This window comes from Salmo trutta, chromosome 24 (genome assembly GCF_901001165.1).
Source record: "Salmo trutta chromosome 24, fSalTru1.1, whole genome shotgun sequence".
Taxonomy (NCBI): domain Eukaryota; kingdom Metazoa; phylum Chordata; class Actinopteri; order Salmoniformes; family Salmonidae; genus Salmo; species Salmo trutta.
The window spans coordinates 31555182-31578711 of NC_042980.1; the positions used below are offsets into that span (position 1 = coordinate 31555182).

General features: G+C 44.0%; 1 protein-coding gene across 1 annotated transcript in view; it reads right to left on the reverse strand.

The window, feature by feature from the left end:
• The window catches only part of LOC115161105 (mannosyl-oligosaccharide 1,2-alpha-mannosidase IB), a 120474-nt gene that overhangs the window by 58934 nt on the left and 38010 nt on the right, over window positions 1-23530 (reverse strand). Inside the window, exon 4 of the mRNA XM_029711853.1 lies at window positions 17427-17523. Within this exon, the coding sequence (XP_029567713.1) occupies window positions 17427-17523 (97 nt within the window). The remainder of the gene's footprint in view (window positions 1-17426; window positions 17524-23530) is intronic.

The window sequence follows — 23530 nt, forward strand, 5'->3', positions numbered from 1 at the left end:
TTTCATGTCAAGGTGATGTCCTAACATAATCTAATGCTATGCTTTCGCCGTAAAGCCTTTTTGAAATCGGACAATGTGGTTGGATTAACGAGAAGTGTATCTTTAAAATGGGATATAATAGTTGTATGTTTGAGAAATTAGAATTATGAGATTTTGTTGTTTTGAATTTGGCGCCCTGCAATTTCATTGGCTGTTGAATAGTGTGTCCCGCAGGTGGGACGGTCACGTCCCACATACCCTAGAGAGGCTAACTGGAGAGTCAAGATATCAACAATGACAAGATTTTAGTTGCTTGGAACAGAGTTGCTTCTTGATTGCTCCATGAAACCCCCCGCCTGCAACTAATAAACAACTTGATTGCATCCAACTGAAACTGTTCAACTTTAACTAGTTGCAAGCAACAGCCAATCAACACTAATGCTTTTGTCACATGATCCATTCAAAGATTTGGGAAGTTACGTCAACAAAACAGCTGTCAGTGCTGTGGAAACTGTGTTCTTGCCTACGGAGCTGTGAGGGGAACGGCACCTCCGTACCTTCAGGCTCTGATCAGGCCCTACACCCAAACAAGGGCACTGCGTTCATCCACCTCTGGCCTGCTGGCCCCCCTACCTCTGCGGAAGCACAGTTCCCGCTCAGCCCAGTCAAAACTGTTCGCTGCTCTGGCACCCCAATGGTGGAACAAGCTCCCTCACGACGCCAGGACAGCGGAGTCAATCACCACCTTCCGTAGACACCTGAAACCCCACCTCTTTAAGGAATACCTGGGATAGGATAAAGTAATCCTTCTAACCCCCCCCCCAAAAAAGATATAGATGTACTTTTGTAAAGTGGTTGTTCCACTGGATATCTTAAGGTGAATGCACCAATTTGTAAGTCGCTCTGGATAAGAGCGTCTGCTAAATGACGTAAATGTAAATGTGTTCAAGGTGGACAGAAGAGACATTACCCAAACTAGCACTGTATAAAGAAATACTGGAATCAGGGCTGGTACATGGTTTGGAAGTCAATGAATACAATTTCTAAAGTGAACCCAGACCTCTCTCTGACCAGTTTAAACAAAAATTGTTCAACATGTGCTGCGCTAGCTAGCAAGCTTCTTAGCTCATTGCTAGCTACACTATATATAGACACAAAAGTATATGGACACCCGTTCAAATGAGTGGATTAGGCTATTTCAGCCACACCTGTTGCTGACAGGTATAAAATCGAGCACACAGCCATACAATCTCCATAAATAAACATGGGCAGTAGAATGGCCTTACTGAAGAGCTCAGTGACTGTCAAAGTGGCACCGTCATTGAATGCCACCTTTCCAATAAGTCAGTTTGTCAGATTTCTGCCCGGCTAGAGCTGCCCTGGTCAACTGTAAGTGCTGTTATTGTGAAGTGAAACGTCTAGGAACAGCAACAGCTCAGCCGCGAAGTGGTAGGCCACACAAGCTCACAGAACGGGACCGCCAAGTGCTGAAGCGCGAAGCGTGTAAAATCGTCTGTCCTCAGTTGCAACACTCACTACAGAGTTCCAAACTGCCTCTGGAAGCAACATCAGCACAAGAACTGTTCGTTGGGAGCTTCATGAAATGGGGTTTTCATGGCCAAGCAGCCGCACACAAGCCTAGGCCCTTTAGTTCCAGTGAAGGGAAATCTTAACGCTACAGCATACAATGACATTCTAGATGATTCTGTGCTTCCAACTTTGTGGCAACAGTTTGGGGAAGGCCCTTTCTTGTTTCAGCATGACAATGACCCCGTGCACAACGCGAGGTCCATACAGAAATGATTTGTCGAGATCGGTGTGGAAGAACTTGACTGGCCTGCACAGAGCCCTGACCTCAACCCCATCGAATACCTTTGGGATGAATTGGAACACCGACTGTGAGCCAGGCCTAATAGCCCAACATCAGTGCCCGACCTCACTAATGCTTGTGGCTGAATGGAAGCCAGTCCCGCCAGCAATATTCCAACATCTAGTGGAAAGCCTTCCCAGAAGAGTGGAGGCTGTTGTCGTGTCTTTGGCTATGCCGGATTAAGTGATATGACATGCTAACCTATAAAATGATTTCTCTGTAATTAATATTACCTGATTAAGCTAATCATGTAAATGTAATTAACTAGAAAGTCGGGGCACCACGGAAGAACGTTTATAGAGCCGTTATCTTCCGAATAAGCTCTTCAAATACTTAGTAATATTTTACATCGATAGCAGTCAATATTAACCCTTATCTTATTTTCAGTCTCATAATGAAAGTTGTAAATTCTTGGCTATCTTCACGAACCCTGGCTAACAAGTTGAATCAGCAATACAAAATTGGGTTTAATTATTTATTTACTAAATACCTAAACTAATCACACAGAATTACAAATACACAGAATACAAATGATGTCATACAGAAAACGTCCCGGTGGACGGAACCTGGTTACACAAAGGAAAGGGGGTTGGGCTTGAATGAAAGAGCGGGAAGACTTAGGAACGAAGAAACAGCAGCTATGCTATCGTAAATATATTATCTTATGCATTCTAAATTACCGCCCATTTGGAAAAGGAAAATGCAATAAATATTTACTCTGAGCTGCGCTTCGGTAGATTGGTCGTAGATGCTGGCCGGGTTGGCCAACAGATCTTCCTGTAAACTCTTAAGAATGTCTCTGGTGGTAAATTGGATACGTGGTGGTATCTTCGTCCGTCTGTTAGACTGGATCCGTCGTCCGTCCTTTCCTAGCCCACGTCTACAGCGGCCGCTGCTAACTCAACGGCTAGGAAGTAGCACTTCTGTAGTGAATAAGCTCAAAGTTCATAGCAGTTCATACCATAGCTCACGCCGAGGTTGGCTTAGTTCTGTCCTTGACATGTGTGTCCTTCTAACGTAGAGGCTGCAGACCTCACGTGCTGGAACAACGTGGTTATCTTTTCGTCAAAGGCTTATATAGTGGAGAGGGGGGAAGGATGTGTTTCATCGTTTATAACCCCTCCTCTTCACAGGGGTGGGCCACTGATCAAGCAGGGCACTTTCCTTATGAAAACCCAATTCTCTCATTTGGAAGCTAAAATTACATTTAATCTCCTAACAAACAATTTCAATATCAAACATTTCAATTGCATAACAATTCCATGTGACTCTGATAACTAGAGGGTGTATACTTTCTCAGGTACAGTTTATGTCGTCCTGTCATCAATCATAATGTCTCAGATAACAACGAACTGACATCCATACTCATTACGTTCCAAAGCATATTTCCAACTGGTTTTATTACCAAAATATGGTTCCTTTCCCCATTTGTTTGATGTTCTCAGACTCTCTATATTTAACACAGGCTATTCAAGTCCTTCAGTAGGGTCAGAGAGGGGAAGGGAGAAAGGTATTTATGGGGGGGGGGGGGGTCATAAACCTTACCCACAGGCCAACGTCATGACACTGTTATAGCAGCAAAGGGGAGGACCAACTCCATATTAATGCCCATGATTTTGGAATGAGATGTTCGACGAGCAGGTGTCCACATACACTTCATGACCAAAAGTATCTAGCGAGCTTGATCAAAGTGTTGGCAATTTCATTTTGTCTAGCTAGCTAAATTGTACAGCCAGCATTTTGTCTAAATCAATCATTTGTGAGATCACGATGTAATGCAGCAGATGACATGGGGTGAGTTAAGAATTCTCACAATACCACAGAAGCAGCTTCAATTTGATTGGCTGTTGCATACAATTTTAACCGTGTTTGAGTTGCTTCATGTAACAGCTAAGCTGCTTTAGATATCACTTACAACAAAAATTGTGTGAATGTTACTTTGTATAACTCCAGCCTTAGGTCTGAGAACATTACATTGGAGATTACATGGGATAAGTCATCTGATAACTTCTTTCTTGCCGAAAGTTCTTCTTGCATTCTCTCATTTGATATTTTTAAAAGAGGAAGAACTATAACATGACTAATGTGCATGACTATTGCAGAGATCATGTGGGCTTTGAACCGCTAACCAAGGGAACAAACTGCCTTCTGGCTGTTTTTTTGTGCACTCCATCTCTTACAGAAGCCTATGTAATATCCAATGTGTTATTTTAAGTGTACCAGGCCCCTCGCAGATTAACATATCTTGTGTAAACTTTCAACAAATTACTTCTATGGCTGAAGGGCAAGAGCAGCAACGTTTCTTGAAAGTTGGAATACACAAAGTCAGCCGACAAGAACTGTGTATGGAGACTTCTGTGCATTCGGTACAGCAGCATAGCTGAAGAAAACAAAGGTCAACCAGATCCTTCAAACACCAGCGGTATGCAGGTACTTTAGGCAGTGTAAACGAGTCATACAATCCAAGTACACCAATCCATCTGTGTCAAAAACTGAGATCAAGGAATTTGAGAAGGGGAAACAGGGGTAAATCTCTAGTGTGCTTTATCAATTAGCCGTACCAGGGACTGTTGGAAATAATATACAGGTAACTGCAAAAATAAAGGAAACACCAACATAAAAAGTGTCTTAATAAGATGTTTGGCAACCACGAGCCAAAAGAGCTTCAATGGGCCTGGGCAAAGATTCAACAAGTGTCTGGAACTCTATTGGAGGGAAATTCCATAATTTTGTGTTTTTTTGTTGGTGGTGTAAAAGGTGCCGCTCCAAAACCTCCCACAAGTGTTCAATTGAGTTGAGATCCGAGACAGCCATGACGTATGGTTTAAAGAGTTTTCATGCGCATCAAATCCTTTCGTGACCACTCATGCCCTGTGGATGGTGTCATAGCCATGGTAGCCAAAATAATGGGCACCTGGTCCTGCCCTAAGCCTGAGGGGATGTTAGACCTGTTGGGAATAGGGGGCAGTATTTGCATGGCCGGATAAAAAACGTACCCGATTTAAATTGTTTACTACTCTTGCCCAGAAATGAGAATATGCATTTAATTTGTAAATGTGGATAGAAAACACTCTAAAGTTTCTAAAACTGTTTGAATGGTGTCTATGAGTATAACAGAACTCATATCGCAGTCAAAACCCTGAGACAAATCCTAACAGGAAGTGGAAATCTGATGTGTGGAATCACTTCAAACCTTTGACATCGAAACACACAGTGAGTTAGGATTCATTTTTCACTTCCCAAGGCTTCCACTAGATGTCAACAGTCTTTACAAAGTGGTTTGAGTGTTCTCCTGTAAAAACTGACCGAACGAGAGGCCTGGAAAGTTGGTCATAGGCGGATGGCCATGTCTACTATGACGCGCATGCGTGTGGGGACCCTTTCTTTCCGAAACGTTTTATAAGACAATGCAATCGTCCGCCTTGAATATTATTGAAGTTCTGATTGAAAAAGGCCCTAAAGACTTATGCTATACAACGTTTTACATGTTTGAACGAACGTCAATATATATTTTTTGCTCTTTCGTGGCGACAAGTCCCGCAGGCTTCGGTACATTTTGAGTAGCCTACAGAACGCGCTAACAAGAAGGAGCTATTGGGACAAATTAACTTTTTCGAACAAAACTACATTTGTTGTTGACCTGGGATTCCTGGAAGTGCCTTCTGATGAAGATAATCAAAATGTAAGTGAATATTTACAATAGTATATTTGATTTTAGATGGTTCCAAGATGGCGCTAACCTGTATCGCCTAGCCTATTTTTCTGAGCATAGCACCTCGTTTATTGCAAAGTGTGATTTCCCAGTAAAGTTATTTTGAAATCTGGCAATGCGGTTGCATTCACGAGATGTTAATCTATAATTCTTTGAATGACAATATTATAATTTACCAATGTTTTCGAATAGTAATTTTGTAAATTGTAGCGCTGATCCACCGGCAGCATTTGAGGGAAAATATTTTCTAAATTTCACCGCCACTGTAAAACGCTATTTTTGGATATAAATATGAACTTGATAGAACAAAAAATGCATGTATTGTCTAACATAATGTCCTAGGAGTGTCATCTGATGAAGATTGTCAAAGGTTAGTGCATCATTTTAGCTGGTTTTCTGCTTTTGGTGAAGCCTGTCTTTGCATTGACAAAACATTACACACAGCTATTTTCAATGTACTGTCATAACATAATCTAACTTTATGCTTTCGCCGTAAAGCCTTTCTGAAAATCGGACAACGTGGTTCGATTAACCTGTTAGGGTTAGGGGGCAGTATTTACACCGCCGGATAAAAAATTTACCCGATTTAATCTGGTTACCACTCCTACCCAGTAACTACAATATACATATACTTATTAGATATGGATAGAAAACACCCTAAAGTTTCTAAAACTGTTTGAATGGTGTCTGAGTATAACAGAACTCATATGGCAGGCAAAAACCTGAGAGATTCCTTTACAGGAAGTGGCCTGTCTGACCATTTATTGGCTTTCTTTGACATCTCTTTCCAAAACAAAGGATCTCTGCGGTAACGTGACACTTCCCACGGCTCCCATAGGCTCTCAGAGCCCGGGAAAAAACAGAATGTCGTCATTGCAGCCCCAGGCTGAAGCACATTATCGCCTTTGTCAAGTGGCCGATCAGAGGACAAAGGGCTTAGGCTCGTGCACTGGCCGCCCCCGTCTTTCTTTTTTTCCCTCTATTTACCGAAACGCAGATTCCCGGTCGGAATATTATCGCTTTTTTACGAGATAAATTGCATAAAAATTGATTTTAAACAGTGGTTGACATGCTTCGAAGTACGGTAATGGAATATTTACAAATTTTTTGTCACGAAATGCGCCATGCTCGTAACCCTGATTTACCATTTCGGATAGTGTCTAGAACGCACGAACAAAACGCCGCTGTTTGGATATAACGATGGATTATTTGGGACCAAACCAACATTTGTTATTTAAGTAGAAGTCCTGGGAGTGCATTCTGACGAAGAACAGGAAAGGTAATAACATTTTTGTTATAGTAAATCTGATTTTGGTGAAGGCTAAACTTGCTGGGTGTCTAAATAGCTAGCCCGTGATGGCTGGGCTATGTACTTAGAATATTGCAAAATGTGCTTCATCCGAAAAGCTATTTTAAAATCGGACATCGAGTGCATAGAGGAGTTCTGTATCTATAATTCTTAAAATAATTGTTATGCTTTTTGTGAACGTTTATCGTGAGTAATTTAGTAAATTGTTAGTAAATTCCCCGGAAGTTTGCGGGGGGTATGCTAGTTCTGAACATTACATGCTAATGTAAAAAGCTGGTTTTTGATATAAATATGAACTTGATTGAACAAAACATGCATGTATTGTATAACATAATGTCCTAGGTGTGTCATCTGATGAAGATCATCAAAGGTTAGTGCTGCATTTAGCTGTCTTCTGGGTTTTTGTGACATTATATGCTAGCTTGAAAAATGGGTGTCTGATTATTTCTGGCTGGGTACTCTGCTGACATAATCTAATGTTTTGCTTTCGTTGTAAAGCCTTTTTGAAATCGGACAGTGTGGTTAGATTAACGAGAGTCTTGTCTTTAAATAGCTGTAAAATAGTCATATGTTTGAGAAATTGAAGTAACAGCATTTCGAAGGTATTTGAAAATCGCGCCACAGGATTCAACTGGCTGTTACGTAGGTGGGACGATGTGGTGCCACCTAGCCCAGAGAGGTTAACGGGATTGCTTGACAAGATACAACGCGCGAAATTCAAAACAGAATAAATCGAATAATTAACATTTCTCAAACAATCAACTATCTTACACCCTTTGAAAGATAAACATCTCCTTAACGGGATCCGAACGGGAAGGGGTATCCCCAACAGGTTAATTACTTAGGAATTGCCTGGGAACTACACCTGTGTGGAAACATCTGTTTTTAATATACTTTGTATACCTTATTCAAATATTTCCTTTATTTTGGCAGTTACCTACCTGTATTCTACAGCTATTTTAGGTCTGTTGCTGTTTTATTAGTAACGGGTACAATGAACTCTTCAGCAATTTTTTTTTGTCATGTTTTGATATAGGCTAATCCATTCACTGAAGCAGGAAGACTAGGCCTGTACTTTGAGTTGGCAAAACTTCTTATACATCTATGTAGGGCTGTAGGCACCAAAACCCTTGACATAGTAAGATGGGAAAAGGATTTCTGACACCTCTTTCATCTTTTCAGTTGAACCTAGTACTTACACGCACTGGGGTTAACCCTGAACTCAATGAAGTGTGTGGGCTGAGATTCTTGATTTTAAATTACGTGTGTGCACGTGTGTGTGCGTGGGAGAGAATGGAAGTGTGTGTGTGTGTGTGTGTGTGTGTGCGCGCGCGCGTGGGAGAGAATGGAAGTGTGTGTGTGTGTGTGTGTGTGTGTGTGTGCGTGGGAGAGAATGGAAGTGTGTGTGTGTGTGTGTGTGCGTGGGAGAGAATGGAAGTGTGTGTGTGTGTGTGTGTGTGTGTGTGGGAGAGAATGGAAGTATGTGTGTGTGTATATGCGTGGGAGAGAATGGAAGTGTGTGTGTGTGTGTGTGTGTGTGTGTGTGTGTGTGTGTGTGTGTGTGTGTGTGTGTGTGTGTGTGTGCGCGCGCGGGAGAGAATGGAAGTGTGTATGTGCGCAGCTGCTGACAGACTTTTTACACCTGGAGAACATCCATTCTCACATCCAGTCTCTCAGCGTAGGCTTCTAGCCTGGGTGATAACTAAACCTGCAGAAGATGCAACCACTCAGAATTGAGGAGAACATTTATCTCCGACCTAGGACACGTCAACATTCCTTTCATTACAAAGGAGAGGTGCTCCCCCTTCCTAACTCGGTTGGCGCCTGCCTAAAACAGCTTGGCTTTTTGATTTCTATGGAGAAATGTTGAGCTTCTCTTCTCAATGTCTCCATCTTTCCAGATTTCTCTCTCCTCCATCTCTCCCTCCACCATGGCCCATCTCCAGAGGGACTGTGTGATGAGGCTGTGTGCTCTGCCAGTCACTATATACGGCCTGATGAATATTTACTGAGCTACAGCACTTTGATGAAATGCTGGAGCAGTGAATGTGAGCGAGGCCTCGTTTTAGGGACACCTACACTGTGGTGAGCAGCAGATGTTCTTCCTTCCTCCTCCCCATGGTCTCACTCTGCATGATGGGTCTTCTCAACGTGACGTCCTGTACCATTATTAGGCGATTCCCCCTTCTAGCCATTAGTACAAATATTAATATTTATAGAAGATGTTAACGACTCAAACTGCAAAGTTGTGAGGAACTGTCTCCTAAGTGGCCCATCCAATAGCGTTACTCCGAAGGACAGTTTCTCTTGTCATAAATGTGATGTTTTGTCAAACAAAGGGGGGAGCTCATTTTTGTGCTCCTTTTTAGGCTGTCATTAAAGTGGATTGTTCAAAAGAGTTCTAACTTTCTCCTTATCCCTTTTTCCTCTTGTGTTTGAGGGGCTTATACGCATTCCTAACAGACTCAGAAGAGGGCAAATCAGTTTGCTTTCCTGCCTGCTGTCCAATTTGGCACCAGCCTGCCTGTTAAAATTTGAATCAGAGTGTAACGCTGGGAATATGGGAAAAGGGGAGAGCTGGAGCAGCTGAAAGGGAAATGTGACAACATCCTGTTGGGAGGGACCCGGAGCTAGCTTCAGTCTCTGCTGTCTCTCAAATTGTTCCCTAGCCAGTATATAGTGTACTACTTTTGACCAGAGCTCATAGGGCAAACCAGTAGTGCACTATATAGGGAATAGTGGGCCATTTTGGATGCAGTCTCTCATCTCACTGGATCTCTAACGCTGCCAGCAGGTCCAGGCCAACCTCAACTTCAGCACTGAGAGAAAGAAATAAATACTATATAGCAACTGGTTATTAAATCAGGGCGACATGCAACAATTCCTCCCTAAACATCCTCTCTGAGGGCCAGGAGGATTTAGACTACACCAAGGACAGAGACCATGTAACACACACCCCTAGAAACACACTGTACGCTACAGAACATATGTGCAAACAGAGAGGTGTTGACTACTGGCACAGTACTCTCTGCTGCACTAATGCATATGGATTGATAAGAAATATCACAAACACACAAATATGCAAACAAACCAACACTGGAGACTAGAGATGTTGTGCTGGCTTATTGGAGGTGTTCGCTCATTTCAGAGTGTCGGGTATTGACTGGGGAGCTTCTCAGCACTTATAGAAAACGAGATACAGGCTGACTCTAACCTGACTCACTAGGCTGAGCCCAATCTCTCCATCTTTCTTTCTCCCGCACTCCCTCAAGCTGAAATCAGTGTCTCTGGCCCCTCCAGCTGTCATTATAAAGTCATCACCACCACATCATCCCTCCCCACTCAGGATTCATCCACTACCACAGTTAAAGCATCCATCCCAGTGATCCCACAGCACAAGCCCAGCCCAGCCGGCCTGGGAAGCTTTAAGACTGCTGTATCATTTCCCACAAGAGCAGCGACATGCTCCCTCGCTCTCTCTCCAGCACGGTTGTCCAACAAGGAAATGACTGTTCATTAGGAGGATATTAGCCACCCGGGGAGCACAGTTCGACAACCAGCAGAAGAGTATGTGTGTAATTGGAGATGTTATCAGAGCTCCGACAGGGGGGCTAATGGGAATGGGAATATTGTAATGAGCTTATAAATATTGAGGAGAGATGAGGATATAACCCTGGGGGAGGGACTTAGTCTCGTCAATCCTACGTCCCTCGAGGCGTGATTGGAGGAATCCATCTCTGTCATAATAGAGCTCCCCAGCTTGCAGTCCTAAAAAACAGAAATAAGTTACCTCTGGTTCGTTCAGCCATTCATATGGGGGAAAGAATGGGGTTTTGGGATAAACGCCAAAAATAAGGTCTGAGGTGAACACAGGCTTAGGAGATCTTACATATTTTGTTCAATGAGATAAAATGCTTTAAAATTCACAAAAAGTGAAATTAGCTGATGATGATTATCTCATAGCACAAAACGTATAAGATCTCCTAAGCCTGTGTTTACCACAGACCTTTTTGGCATTTATTTAAATACAGATACATTTATTTCCCCATTGGCTTTGGCCAATGAGCCATTGCGTAGTTAATGCCTACAAAAACACTGCTTTCTATAGCTGCTCATGTTTAGAGCCACTGAAGGAATCATTTAGAACGCCAAAGTGATATTACATCCTATGTTGCTCTGTGATCCCTCCCTCAACCATCCTTGCTTTGGACCTAACTGGAGTGCATTATTTTCTCAGGTTGCTTCTTATGAATCCTCCCTGTGTATTTTCCAGAGGTGTTCCATACATTACCACTTGTGAATTCTACTCTGCTCTTGTCACCCGTGAACACAAACTGGTATACACACCTCCCTCTCCTCCAGCCTCATATTGCTGCATATTTCCTCCACATCGCTCTCTACTCATCTTCCCCTTCATGTTTCTCTCCATCTCCCTCAACTGCTAAAACTCAGCCCCTCCCCTCTTCTCTCTCCCTCTTTTTCCCCCTGTTCTCTCCTCTCCTCACCCTACCCTCTGGACAGAGATGGCATGTGTATTCTCTCAGTGAGTCTCAGACATCTGGGTTCTGAATGATCCTATTTGGTTCTTCATCCCATTATCAGACATCCACTGCTAGGTTTCTCCACATCTCCTCCCCTCCGCCCAACGTGCGTTAATCAGAACTCTCCCACGGGCGCGTTGCCATGGCGCCGTTTCACAGCCCTTCCCAGAATGCTCCAATGTGCTATTCTGCCCTGGGAAACGATCATATGAAGACATGACCTACATGCTAAAAAACAACCAACTGACTAACTGATTAACGGCCTGCAAACTGAGGAAGGAAGAAGGGGTGTCGACCACGGGATGGCTCCAAATGTATGATCCTATTATCTAATAAATCTGTAATAACAACTAATATTACCTAATCAATTAATTCATCCTCCCCTGCAGGACTGTTGAGTGGAAAGCAAAGTGCTAATAGCTAGGCTAGCAGGTCTGTAGTGCATTACAGAGAAACAAAGCACTGAAGGCTAGCAGGTCAGTAGAGTGCCAATTGATTAGCAGGCCTGGGGCTCAAAGCCTGTTTAATCTGCATATTGGGGTCTGAGGGACGACACAGAAAATCCATTATATTGACCAGATAGTTCATTGGCCGCTCTAACAATGAAAGCGCATTTCTTAAAAAACATGGAAGGCAGTCGGGAGGAGGCAAGATCAGGTGGGACCATTCTAGGCAATGAGGGCAGAAACGAGTGTAATAACGGGCACAACTCCAACATAAAAAGTGTTTATTCTCAAACTTGCTGGGATGTCACGTGTCCTATTTATATCAGTGCACTCGTAAGCATTATGAAACTTCTATTTAAGCAAATAAGCCTTTCGGTTTTTTTGTTAACCAAATTCGACACTTGCTCATTGACCTCCATACAAAAATTCCTTGCTTGGTGAGCGAAAACCTGCTGGAGAAGACAGATTTTGGGCCCAGTTATTCCTCTCGCTTCGCCTCTGCCTCTCTGGGGAAGACCAGGCGTCCAAACAAACCTGAACTCAGCTGGCCCTTTAATCGCTATGGCAACTGCTACTGAGCTGAGCAGAGTAGGGAGCCAGAGGGTGGGGCTGGAGGGAGAGATCCTTTCTGGAAGACAACCTGGATTCTACTGTGTGAGGGTGATACAAAGTGAGCCCTGCTATGCTGTCTGGGGTTGTAGGAAGGACAGGCAGGTGTCCATATCATGTCTCATCCTATCCCACAATTCAGCAGGCCTTTAGACAGTGCATACCAAGAGTACCGTTCTTTGTGATGTCACTATGCATCAGCCTATTTGTAAAGGGAAGTGAACGAAGAGCGAAGGGAGGGAGCAACTTATTGGAATGAGATCCAGCCCTCCTCAGGAGTGGGATCTCCTGGGCTTGGTCATAGAACCATCAACATCCAGGCAATGCAAGCAGACACGCTTTTACAAAAACACTGCATAAGGACTGCATAGATGAGCAAGGATATCCTAAGTGCACTGAAAACACTCCCAAACCAATTGGAGTCAAATGTCACCATAAATGTCACTTGATTAAAAAAAAATAACATATCTTTATCCGACCACATCAATGCCGTTAATGTTGATAAACCTGAGGTGGTTATTGACATTGTGTGTATTGTCTGCCTGGCTTGGCCCTGCCGTGGGACTACTTGGTCAGTGGTGTGGCTTTCAGTCCAGTTTACAGTGCGGATCAATGTAACCCGACCCTGTGCTCCCCAGAGAGCAGTTTCCTGTAAACACCAGAGTCCGTCAGTGTGTTTAAAGATCAGAGCCTTGTCAGTCTGCTCTCCACCCATCCACAGTAAACAGAACAACCCTCTTTCGCTGCTCTTCTCTCTGTGACCGATGGATGACCACAATTACAGGTCAAACGCTTTCCAACTGAATCCATGCTCAGATTGATGGGACTTACAGAGACTATGATCCCGTTATGTGAGTGAGTGGGCCAGATAGTCTTGGACTAAAAAGCATGCTCAAATGGAGAATTTCTGTTGAAATAGCTTTTTAGTCAAGGAATAACCTTGTGTCCGGGAAATAGAAAAATAACAAGTGGAATAAATCCACAATGAGTAACGATAACTTGGCTATATACACGGGGTACCAGTACCGAGTCGACGTGTAAGGGTACGAGGTCATTGTATACATAGGCTTACAATTTTTGTAATATATAAAAATATAAATAAAATATAATTTACTTAAGTATTCAGACCCTTTACTCAGTACTTAACAAAAAAGTTAAATATAACCTTTATTTAACTAGGCAGGTCAGTTAAGAACAAATTCTTATTTACAATGACGGCCTACCTGGACAATGCTGGGCCAATTGTGCACCGCCCTATGGGACTCCCAATCACGGCCGATGTGATACAGCCTGGAATCGAACCAGGGACTGTAGTGCTGCCTCCTGCACTGAGATGCAGTGCCGTAGACCGCTGCTCCACTTGGGAGCACTCGGGAAGCACTTTTGGCAGCGATTACAACCTAGAGTCTGCTTGGATATGATGCTACAATCTGGCACACCTGTAGTTTGCCCCATTCTTCTCGGCAGATCCGCTCAAGCTCTGTCAGTATGGATGGGGAGAGTTGCTGCACAGCTATTTTTAGGTCACTCCAGAGATGTTTGATCGGGTTCAAGGTGAACCTTCGCCCCCAGTCTGAGGTCCTGAGCAGGTTTTCATCAAGGATATCTGTACTTTTCTTCGTTCATCTTTACCTCGATCCTGACTAGTCTCCCAGTCCCTGCCACTGAAAAACAACCCCACAGCATGATCCTGCCACCACGCTTTCACCGTAGGGATGGTGCCAGGTTTCCTCCAGACGTGACAGTTGGGATGCAGGCCAAAGAGTTCAATCTTTGTTTCATCAGACCAGAGAATCTTAGGTGCCTTTTGGCAAACTCCAAGCGGGCTTTCATGTGGCTTCCGTCTGGCCACTACCATGAAGGCCTGATTTGGTGGAGTATTGCAGAGATGGTTGTCCTTCTGGAAGGTTCATCCATCTCCACAGAGGAACTCTGGAGCTCTGTCAGAGTGACCATCTGGTTCTTGGTCACCTCCCTGACCAAGGCCCTTCTCCCCCGATTGCTCAGTTTGGCTGGGCGGACAGCTCTATGAAGAAGTGGTTCTAAACTTTGTCCATTTAAGAATGGAGGCCACTGTGTTCTTGGGGACCTTTAATTCTGAATAAATGTTTTGGTACCCTTCCCAGATCTGTGCCTCGACACAATCCTGTCTCAAAGCTCTCCGGACAATTCATTCGACCTCATAGCTTGGTTTTTAAATTGACATGCACTGTCAACTGTATATATATATATATATATATATATTCAAATCAAGTAGTAGAAACATCAAGGATGATCAATGGAAACAGGATGCACCCGAGCTCAATTTCGAGTCTCATAGCAAAGGGTCTGAGTACTTATGTAAATAAGGTATACATTTTTATATTTAATACCCGTTTTCGCTTTCTCATTATGTGGTATTGTGTGTAGATTGACGAGGCCCTAAAAAATGTCAAAGACTCCAGCCACCCAAGTAATAGACTATAGAAAGGGGGGACACAGAGTGGTCATAATAGTTTGTAGGTCAAACCATTCGGACGCCACAGATGTTTGTGAGAAGACCGATTTGCAGGATATCTCATGGTCTGACAAACACCACTCTAGCTCTGCCACCTTGCACCGCAGATGAAGAAGTGCGACAGCGGTGAATTGAGACACATCCAATGCAAAAAACAGCTCTCTGGCTTAAACTGATGGGTTATTTTTATTTTTTTATTACAGACTTTTGTATTATGTTAGTTAGAATCGACTCTAGGGGATTAATACACCAATGGTAACATATTCTCTTACCTAATTTAAATAAGTACCGCCTTGTTACCAACATCGGAGAAGGTGTATTTGCAGAGGGCAGTGGTTTATAGCTACTCTACTGGTGCCAAGATTTTACCGTAGGGTGTCAGCAAATATAATTACAAGTTTACCTAATTAATCTATGGCAAAAATACTTGTCTAGCTAGGTCCTCAGCTAGCATGGAACAAAGGCGGGGGGCATAGAAATCTGACGCAGTTGTCAAGTCAACATCCGTCAGTGCTGCATTGAACTGCATGACAAGAGACATGCCAAACGGGAGATGTATAAAAATGAATTAATAGCACTGATGCAATTTCAATGTTGTTTGAGTTTCTTTGTGAATCACCAAATTTCATTGAGATTTTACTGCAGCACTGCATCCAAGTTGCTTGACATAGGCGTTCCAAAGAGCTGTCAGTCCAGGCGACTCAGCCGGTCTTCTCAAACTTGCTGGTAGTTTGCCATGAGAGAAAAAGTTGTTTTCAGAATGACTGTTCAGGGTCTTTAACCCATAATTACCCAGACTAACTATTTATCAGTCTCATGGCTTGGGGGATAGAAGCTGTTCAGGGTCCTATTGGCTCCAGACTTGCGGCAGATGAGCAAACAGTCTGACTTGGGTGGCTGGAGTGAGAATTTTTAGGGCCTTCCTCTGACACCGCATTCTATAGAGGTCCTGGATGGCAGAGAGCTCAACTCCAGTGATGTACTGGGCTGTACACACTACCCTCTGTAGCACCTTGCGGTCAGATGCCAAGCAGTTGCCATACCAAGTGGTGATGCTGCCAGTCAAGATGCTCTCAATGGTGCAGCTATAGACATTTGAGGATCTGAGGGCACATGCCAAATCTTTTCAGCCTCCTGAGGAGTAGAGGCGTTGCCGTGCTTTCTTAACGACTGTGTTGGTGTGTGTGGATCATGATAATCTCTTAGTGATGTGGACACAGAGGAGCTTTAAGCTCTCAACCCGTGTGTCATCAGCAAACTTAATGATGGCATTGGAGTCGTGAGTGAACAGGGAATACAAGAGGGGAATAAACACACACCCCTGAGAGACCCCCGTGTTAAGGGTCAGCATAGCGGATGTTGCCTACCCTCACCACCTGGGGGTGGCCCATCAGGATCCAGTTGCAGAGGAAGGTGTTTAGTCCCAGGTTCCTTAGCTTAGTGATGAGCTTTGAGGGCACTATGGTGTTGAACGCTGAGGTATAGCCAATGAACAGCATTCTCACATAGGTGTTCCTCTTGTTCAGGTGGGAGAGGGCAGTGTGGAGTACAATAGAGGTTGCATCATCTGTGGATCTGTTGGGGCGGTATACGAATTGGAGTGAGTCCAGGGTGTCTACGATGGTGTTGATGTGAGCCATGACCAGTCTTTCAAAGCATTTCATGGCTACAGATGTGAGTGCTATGGGGAGATAGTCATTTAGACAGGTTACCTTGTTGTTCTTTGTCACAGGGAATATGGTGGTCTGCTTGAAATACGTAGGTATTAAAGACTGGGTCAGGGAGAGGTTGAAAATGTCAGTGAAGACAACTACCTGCTGGTCAGCGCATGCTTTGAGTATTCGTCATGGTCATCAATGATTCAGAGGGGTTGGTTTAAACACGGAAGGCACATTTCAGTTGTACAACTGACTAGGTATTCCCTTTTGCCACCTGTCCCTGCGGTCTTGTTGCTTGTTACCCTGTTAAAAGGTCTTACTCACATCGGCTATGGAGAGCGAGATCACAGTCGTCTGGAACAGCTGTTTCTCTCATGCATGGTTCACTGTTGCTTGCCTCAAAGCGAGCATAGAAGGAATTTCACAGGAATTTAGGAATTCAGAGAACCAGGAGACAGACCACAGTACTGCAGCTCATCTACTATTTAACAGCAGCTCATCAAATACCACAAGAGCTTATAAACAATTTGATCCACTGAATATTAAAACTTTCCACACAGAACACGCTCACACATACATACACAGTACACACGCAAACAAATGAGCCGCAGTTGTCTGATCTGCTTTGCCGCAGTAGGCAGCTGCAGAGCTGAACAGTAACAGCAGCAACAACCCAGGCAGAAACTGGGTTTGGTAGGATCCACTGGTCATGGATGATGCATCCAAACACCAGAGTATAAGGACAGGAAATGTGAATGTGTGTGTGTACTGTACGTGTAGTAGTGAATAGCGACATGGCACTTACCAAAGATATTGGTAGAATGTCCTTTCTTGGCGAGAGGTTTCAGCTCGTTGTGTCCCCATCCGTACTGTCTGTAGCTGTCCCACGCATGCTTCATCATCTACAACACACACACGAGCAGCCTGGTTTAGACAAAACATCTGGTACACAAAAACAGTAACCCATCTTGAACTATGGAGTGGAGTTAATACCAGCAGTTGAAGAGACCATTCCAACAGGCTTATCACAGTCAAATAAATGACTCATGATAGAACAAAAAACAGAGATTAGCATGCACACACACACACACACACACACACACACACACACACACGCACAATCCTTTAGCTTTTTTTCACCATCATTGCAGCCTCGCCAGGAGAAAGGGCGGCACAATACCTAGCCCTTTGTTCTGGGCAATGATGCTACTAAGAGAGACATCCCTGTGCCCCCCCCCCCGAGCCCCAGCCCCTGGTGTGGCCTTAACCCTGTCTGTTGTTCTGTCACTCAGTTGCTAGGTCCCTCACCACAAGGCTGGCTGGACAGGACACGGCAGTGTGTGTGTGTGCATGTGTGTTTATGCGTGCCGTGTAACTCCTCTTCAGACATTGTTAAATTGTAGCCGTGGGGCTCCGTCTCTCTCTAAGCTTTGTTTCCCTTGGCTGTCTGGAGGCACTGACTAGACGTTTGTGGATAAAAACACTTTTATTCTTAACATGACCTTTAAAGAGGAGCCGTAAGAGCTGGACTGAGAATAAACAGAGAATAAAGAGGGCGAGCATGATAAGAGAGAGAAAGAGACAGAATCGTGAGACAAGTTTTGACATGGGAGACAGTGATGCTGACGAGAGATGCACATCCAAGGGAAACTGTGAATACAACACTACTGACTGGCAGAGAGAGCCACGCTTTCCCAAAGCTCCACTGCATTCTCACTACTTCCAATTTCCCTTTGTTTTATTAATCATCACCCTAGTCTGATGGGATCAGCAATCCCAGAGGAGAGCATTTCGTCACCTGGTCATGGCAGCAGTCTAAAAACCAGGACAGCTTTTCCTCCTGTACGAGCCATAGCCAGCTCTCCTCTCCTCACAGCAAGACTAGAGCGAGGGAGGGAGCAAAGCCAACAAAACCGGGAATTTTGTGTTCTTGGCTTGGTGGCGTTCCATGACGCACGCCGTCTCCACACGCAGGAGATTATAAATTACATTTACACACCAGGACAAAGCCACTTAACCCGATGACCAGGTAGACATCCAATTGGCCGGTTTATCAAATGATGATTGGCCAATCTGTTGAGGAATTTTGAACTTACAAAAACATAATATTCAAATTGTACACTGAGACATTTCATGATCATGACACACACTTCAAAGCCTCAAATCCCACTCATTAATTGACTGTCGTCACTTCTGTAGTACGGAGTCGGATCGAAAATCCAATAGCCACTGAAAGATTCTCTCTTCATGTGTGAATGTACGGTACGTTCCAACAGACGTTGCGCCTACAGGTTAGGTTACCTCCCAAAGCACATACTGAATGTCAGGTTCACTGAAGACCTACAGATACGGCTCCCTATTCCCTATATAGTGGACCCTATGAGCCCAGGTCAAAAGTAGTGCACCGTAAAGGGTGCCATTTAGGATGCAGGCCAGGAGAGTAATGCGTTAACTTATGTGGCATGGCAAGTATTTATATTTGACAGGGTTTTGGTTGGCTCCGTTTCTGTCTGGTTTCAGCTCTCACACGTCCACATTCTTCACCAGCTTAGCTATGCCTCAGCTTCTTCACGGAGACCATGGGAGTACTGAGGGATTCACAAATCACAACATGAGCGAGAGGAATAATGCTCATCAGCAAACAGAGGGAGATTCTGCACTCTGCAATAATACAGTGCTAGCTATGCTCCCAGCTGTGTTAAGTATGACAAGGTTTAAACTATAACTATGTCTCATCAGGCTTAAACAATACCACAATAAATTAACTTGTATTTGCGGATTCTTCTCTTCTACTAACTAGTGGTGTCATGATACCAGAATTATGAATTCGATACCGACACCAGGTTTAGAATCACGATACCAAATTGATAACAGGGCAAAAAAAGGCGTATTAGCTGTTAGGTTCTAATTTTCAGAGTAAAAACTCAACCAAGTTTATTCTTCCCAGAGGGTCAATACAGCTGCATTAGACAAAGACATTGTTCACACAAGCACTGATATTTAAGCCTTTCTCCTATGCTGTCTCCGCCTACACATCTGAACAAACATTGTATTTTTACTGCTAGGCAGGAAACTAAGTGATACGGCCATAAACTTTTTTCTCCCTTAAAGTGACCTGACCTCGACCCCCTTCATCACTAATCCATGGCTCTCTCCCGTTATCAATGCCTGCCACATGTGATCGCTTTCCCTACACTCAGTACATTCCAAGCTTAATTGCACACACCATATACCTTCCTCCTACAGATAAGCATTAACTTCTGGTGTAGACCCTCTAAACCTAGGCACTCAATATTTCAATAGGATACCTGATAATAAACCCTATCCCAAGTTGAGAAGTTAGTACCCAGAGTCCATCATAGCCAAAGACCCATAATGGCACTTCATCCAGACAGATCTTTTGACATTTTTGAATGTATGCATTAAATGAATCAATTTGACTATTTTTTTAACAAATCTAACTAGACTGAACAAAAATATAAATGTAACATGTAAAGTGCTGGTCCCATGTTTCATGAGCTGAAATAAAATATCCCAGAAATATTCCATACACACAAAAATATTATTTCTCTCATTTTGTGCACAAATTTGTTTGCATCCCTGTTAGCGAGCACTTTATCCTTTGTCATGATAATCCATCCACCTGACAGGTGTGGTATATCAAGAAGCTGATTCGAGAGCAGGATCATTACACAGGAGCACCTTGTGCTGGGGACAATATAAGGCCACTTTAAAATGTGCACTTGTGTCAGAACACAATGCCACAGATGTCAAGTTGAGGGAGCATGCAATTGGCATGTTGACTACAGGAATGTCCACCAGAGCTGTTGCCAGAGAATTTGGCAGTATGTCCAACCTGTCTCACAACATCAGACCACGTGTAACTGTGCCAGCCCAGGACCTCCACATCCGGCTTCTTCACCTGTGAATCTGTGCTGAGGAGTATCTGTCTGTATTAAAGCCCTTTGGTGGGCCTGGCTCCCCAGTGGGTCGGCCTGTGCCCATACCAATCCCACCCATGGCTGTGCCCCTGCCTAGTCATGTGAAATCCATAGTTTAGGGCCTCATTTATTACAATTGACTGATTTCCTTATATGAACAGTAACTCAGCAAAATCTTTGAAATTGTTGGATGTTGCGTTTATATTTAGTATACATAACTTATTTATTCGAATGGTAAATCTCTATTGATAAACTGGGTAAAATCAAGGCCTATTCACAATACCAGCAGCATACCACCCTGCATCCCACTGCTGGCTTGCTTCTGAAGCTAAGCAGGGTTGGTCCTGGTCAGTCCCTGGATGGGAGACCAGATGCTGCTGGAAGTGGTGTTGGAGGGCCAGTAGGAGGCACTCTTTCCTCTGGTCTAAAAAACATCCCAATGCCTCAGGGCAGTGATTGGGAACACTGCCCTGTGCAGTCTTTCAGATGGGATGTTAAACAGGTGTTCTGAGGTCATTAAAGATTCCATTGTACTTATTGCAAGAGTAGGGGTGTTAACCCTGGTGTCCTGGCTAAATTCCCAATCTGTCCCTCATACCATCACGGCCACCTAATCAACCCCAGCTTACAATTGGCTAATTCATCCCCTTCCTCTTCCCTGAAACTATTCCCCAGGTCGTTGCTGTAAATGAGAATGTGTTTTCAGTCAACTTACCTGGTAAAAAAAAAATACAGGTGAATGCATATTCAATAGTTGTGTGCATGCATTGAGTTATTAGTTTTTCATCTCTAGCCTCATGAAATAAGCTATCTGCTTAACTTCCATTTGGGACTTATTTTATTGTGAAGGTCAACAACATTTGCAAAGATTAAGCAATGTCTTGTTTTATAAAAGTGTGCGCTGTCTGTTTAAGACCACCTCATGCACACAGTCGGTTCGAGGCTTGAGCAAAGATGATCTTGACTGGGATAGACGTGAGGTGGGGGAGATGAACAGTTTTTGGTGACAAAGCAGCTTTGTACTCAGCAATATTTTGCGTTATGGTTTGCATATTATCACAAACAAGGTACTAGGGTAGTGAATTGATGTTGACTTCTGCTGTACGCTAGCAAGGAAGGTTAGCCTCCAACGGTATCTTCTTGCATTGTAGTGTTCTAGCCTGTACTTCACATTGTTTTGGGAACAGTAATGAGCAATTTCAAAATTTCTACATGCCGTGTGGCATTATTCTATTGTGTTCACTTCTGTCCAGCATAAAGTGGGGATGCAGCCTGGACTCAGTGGCTCCTCATGGCAGGCTAGCACTAGTGGGGAAGGGACATCGCTGCGTTAAGAGACTTGATACTCTCTCAAAGTACACAACGTGAGACACTTGATATTTATAGCCTAAGTATAATTTCTAGTGGTCTGGGGCATGCAGAGGTGGGGAGGGAGCTCGTTCCAAAGCCAGGAGCCGAGACAGCAGAATGCTTGGGCACCCATTGCTTTTAGGCGTGTCTTTGGGACTGCGAGGAGTCTGACTGGCTGTAGCGGAGCGGGTCGAGAGCTTAAAGTTCCTCGGTGTCCATGTCAATAAAGAATTAACATGGTGTACACACACCCAACAGTCGTGAAGACACGACAACGCCTCTTCCCCCTCAGGAGGCTGAAAAGATTTGGCATGGGCCCTGCGATCCTCAAAAAGTTCTACAGCTGCACCACTGAGAGCATCTTCACTGGCATCACCACCACTTGGTGGTGACTGCTTGGCATCCGACTGCAAGGCGTTACAGAGGGTAGTGCGTACGGCCGAGTGCATCACTGGGGCCGAGCTCCCTGCCAACCAGATCCTCTATACCAGGCAGTGTCAGATGAACACCCGATAAAGACCCCAGGCACCCATGCCAAAGAGTCCTCCAGGACAGACGCGTGCGACTACACGCCCACGCACACACAGGACTACCCACACGACTACATAAACACGCACGACTACACACCCCGGCACACACACGACTACACACCCCGGCGCGCACACACACACACACGCCAACCCACACGACTACACACACACACACCCGCCCGCACACACGTGTGCCTCTGTGGAGATGGGAGAACCTTCCAGAAGGACAACCATCTTTGCAATACTCCACCAAATCAGGCCTTTATGCTAGAGTGGCCAGACGGAAGCCACTCAGGACCTGGGGCGAAGGTTCACCTTCCAACAGGACAACGACCCTAAGCACACAGCCAAGACAGAGCAGGAGTGGCTTCAGGACAAGTCTCTGAATGTCCTTGAGTGGCCAAGCCAGAGCCCAGACTTGAACATCTCAAGAGACCTGAAAATAGCTGTGCAGCGATGCTCCCCATCCAACCTGGCAAAACTTGTGAGGATGTGAAGAGAAGAATGGGAGAAACTCCTCAAATACACGTGCATAGCTTATAACGTCATACCCAAGAAGACTCGACGCAGTAATCATTGCCAAAGGTGTTTCAATAAAGTACTGAGTAAAGGGTCTGAATACTTACATAAATGTGATTTCCGTATTTTATTTGAACTACATTTGCAAAAATGTCTAAAACCTGTTTTTGCTTTGTCATTATGGGGTATTGTGTGTAGGTCTAAACTACACAAGGAATTCCTTTTTTTTTTCTTTTTTTTTTACACATTTTTGAATAAAGCTGTTACGTTACAAAATGTGGAAAAAGTCAAGGGGTCTGAATACTTTGGATGCACTGTACATTTAGGTAATTTAGAATATGCTCTTATCCACAGTGATTTAGGCCTATACTGTGTATTTAACTAAAATAGGGAAGACTACCACAGTCGCAAATTGCATTACTGAAATACATTTCAATAGTTCTTAAACACAATAAGCCTACATATTTCTACACGCAAAAATGAGCACGGGAGGGGAATGATTATCAGGAAGAGAAAGAAAAGTTACGGGGTTATAGAACTGTTGCGGGATCAGCACAATACAGGGAAAA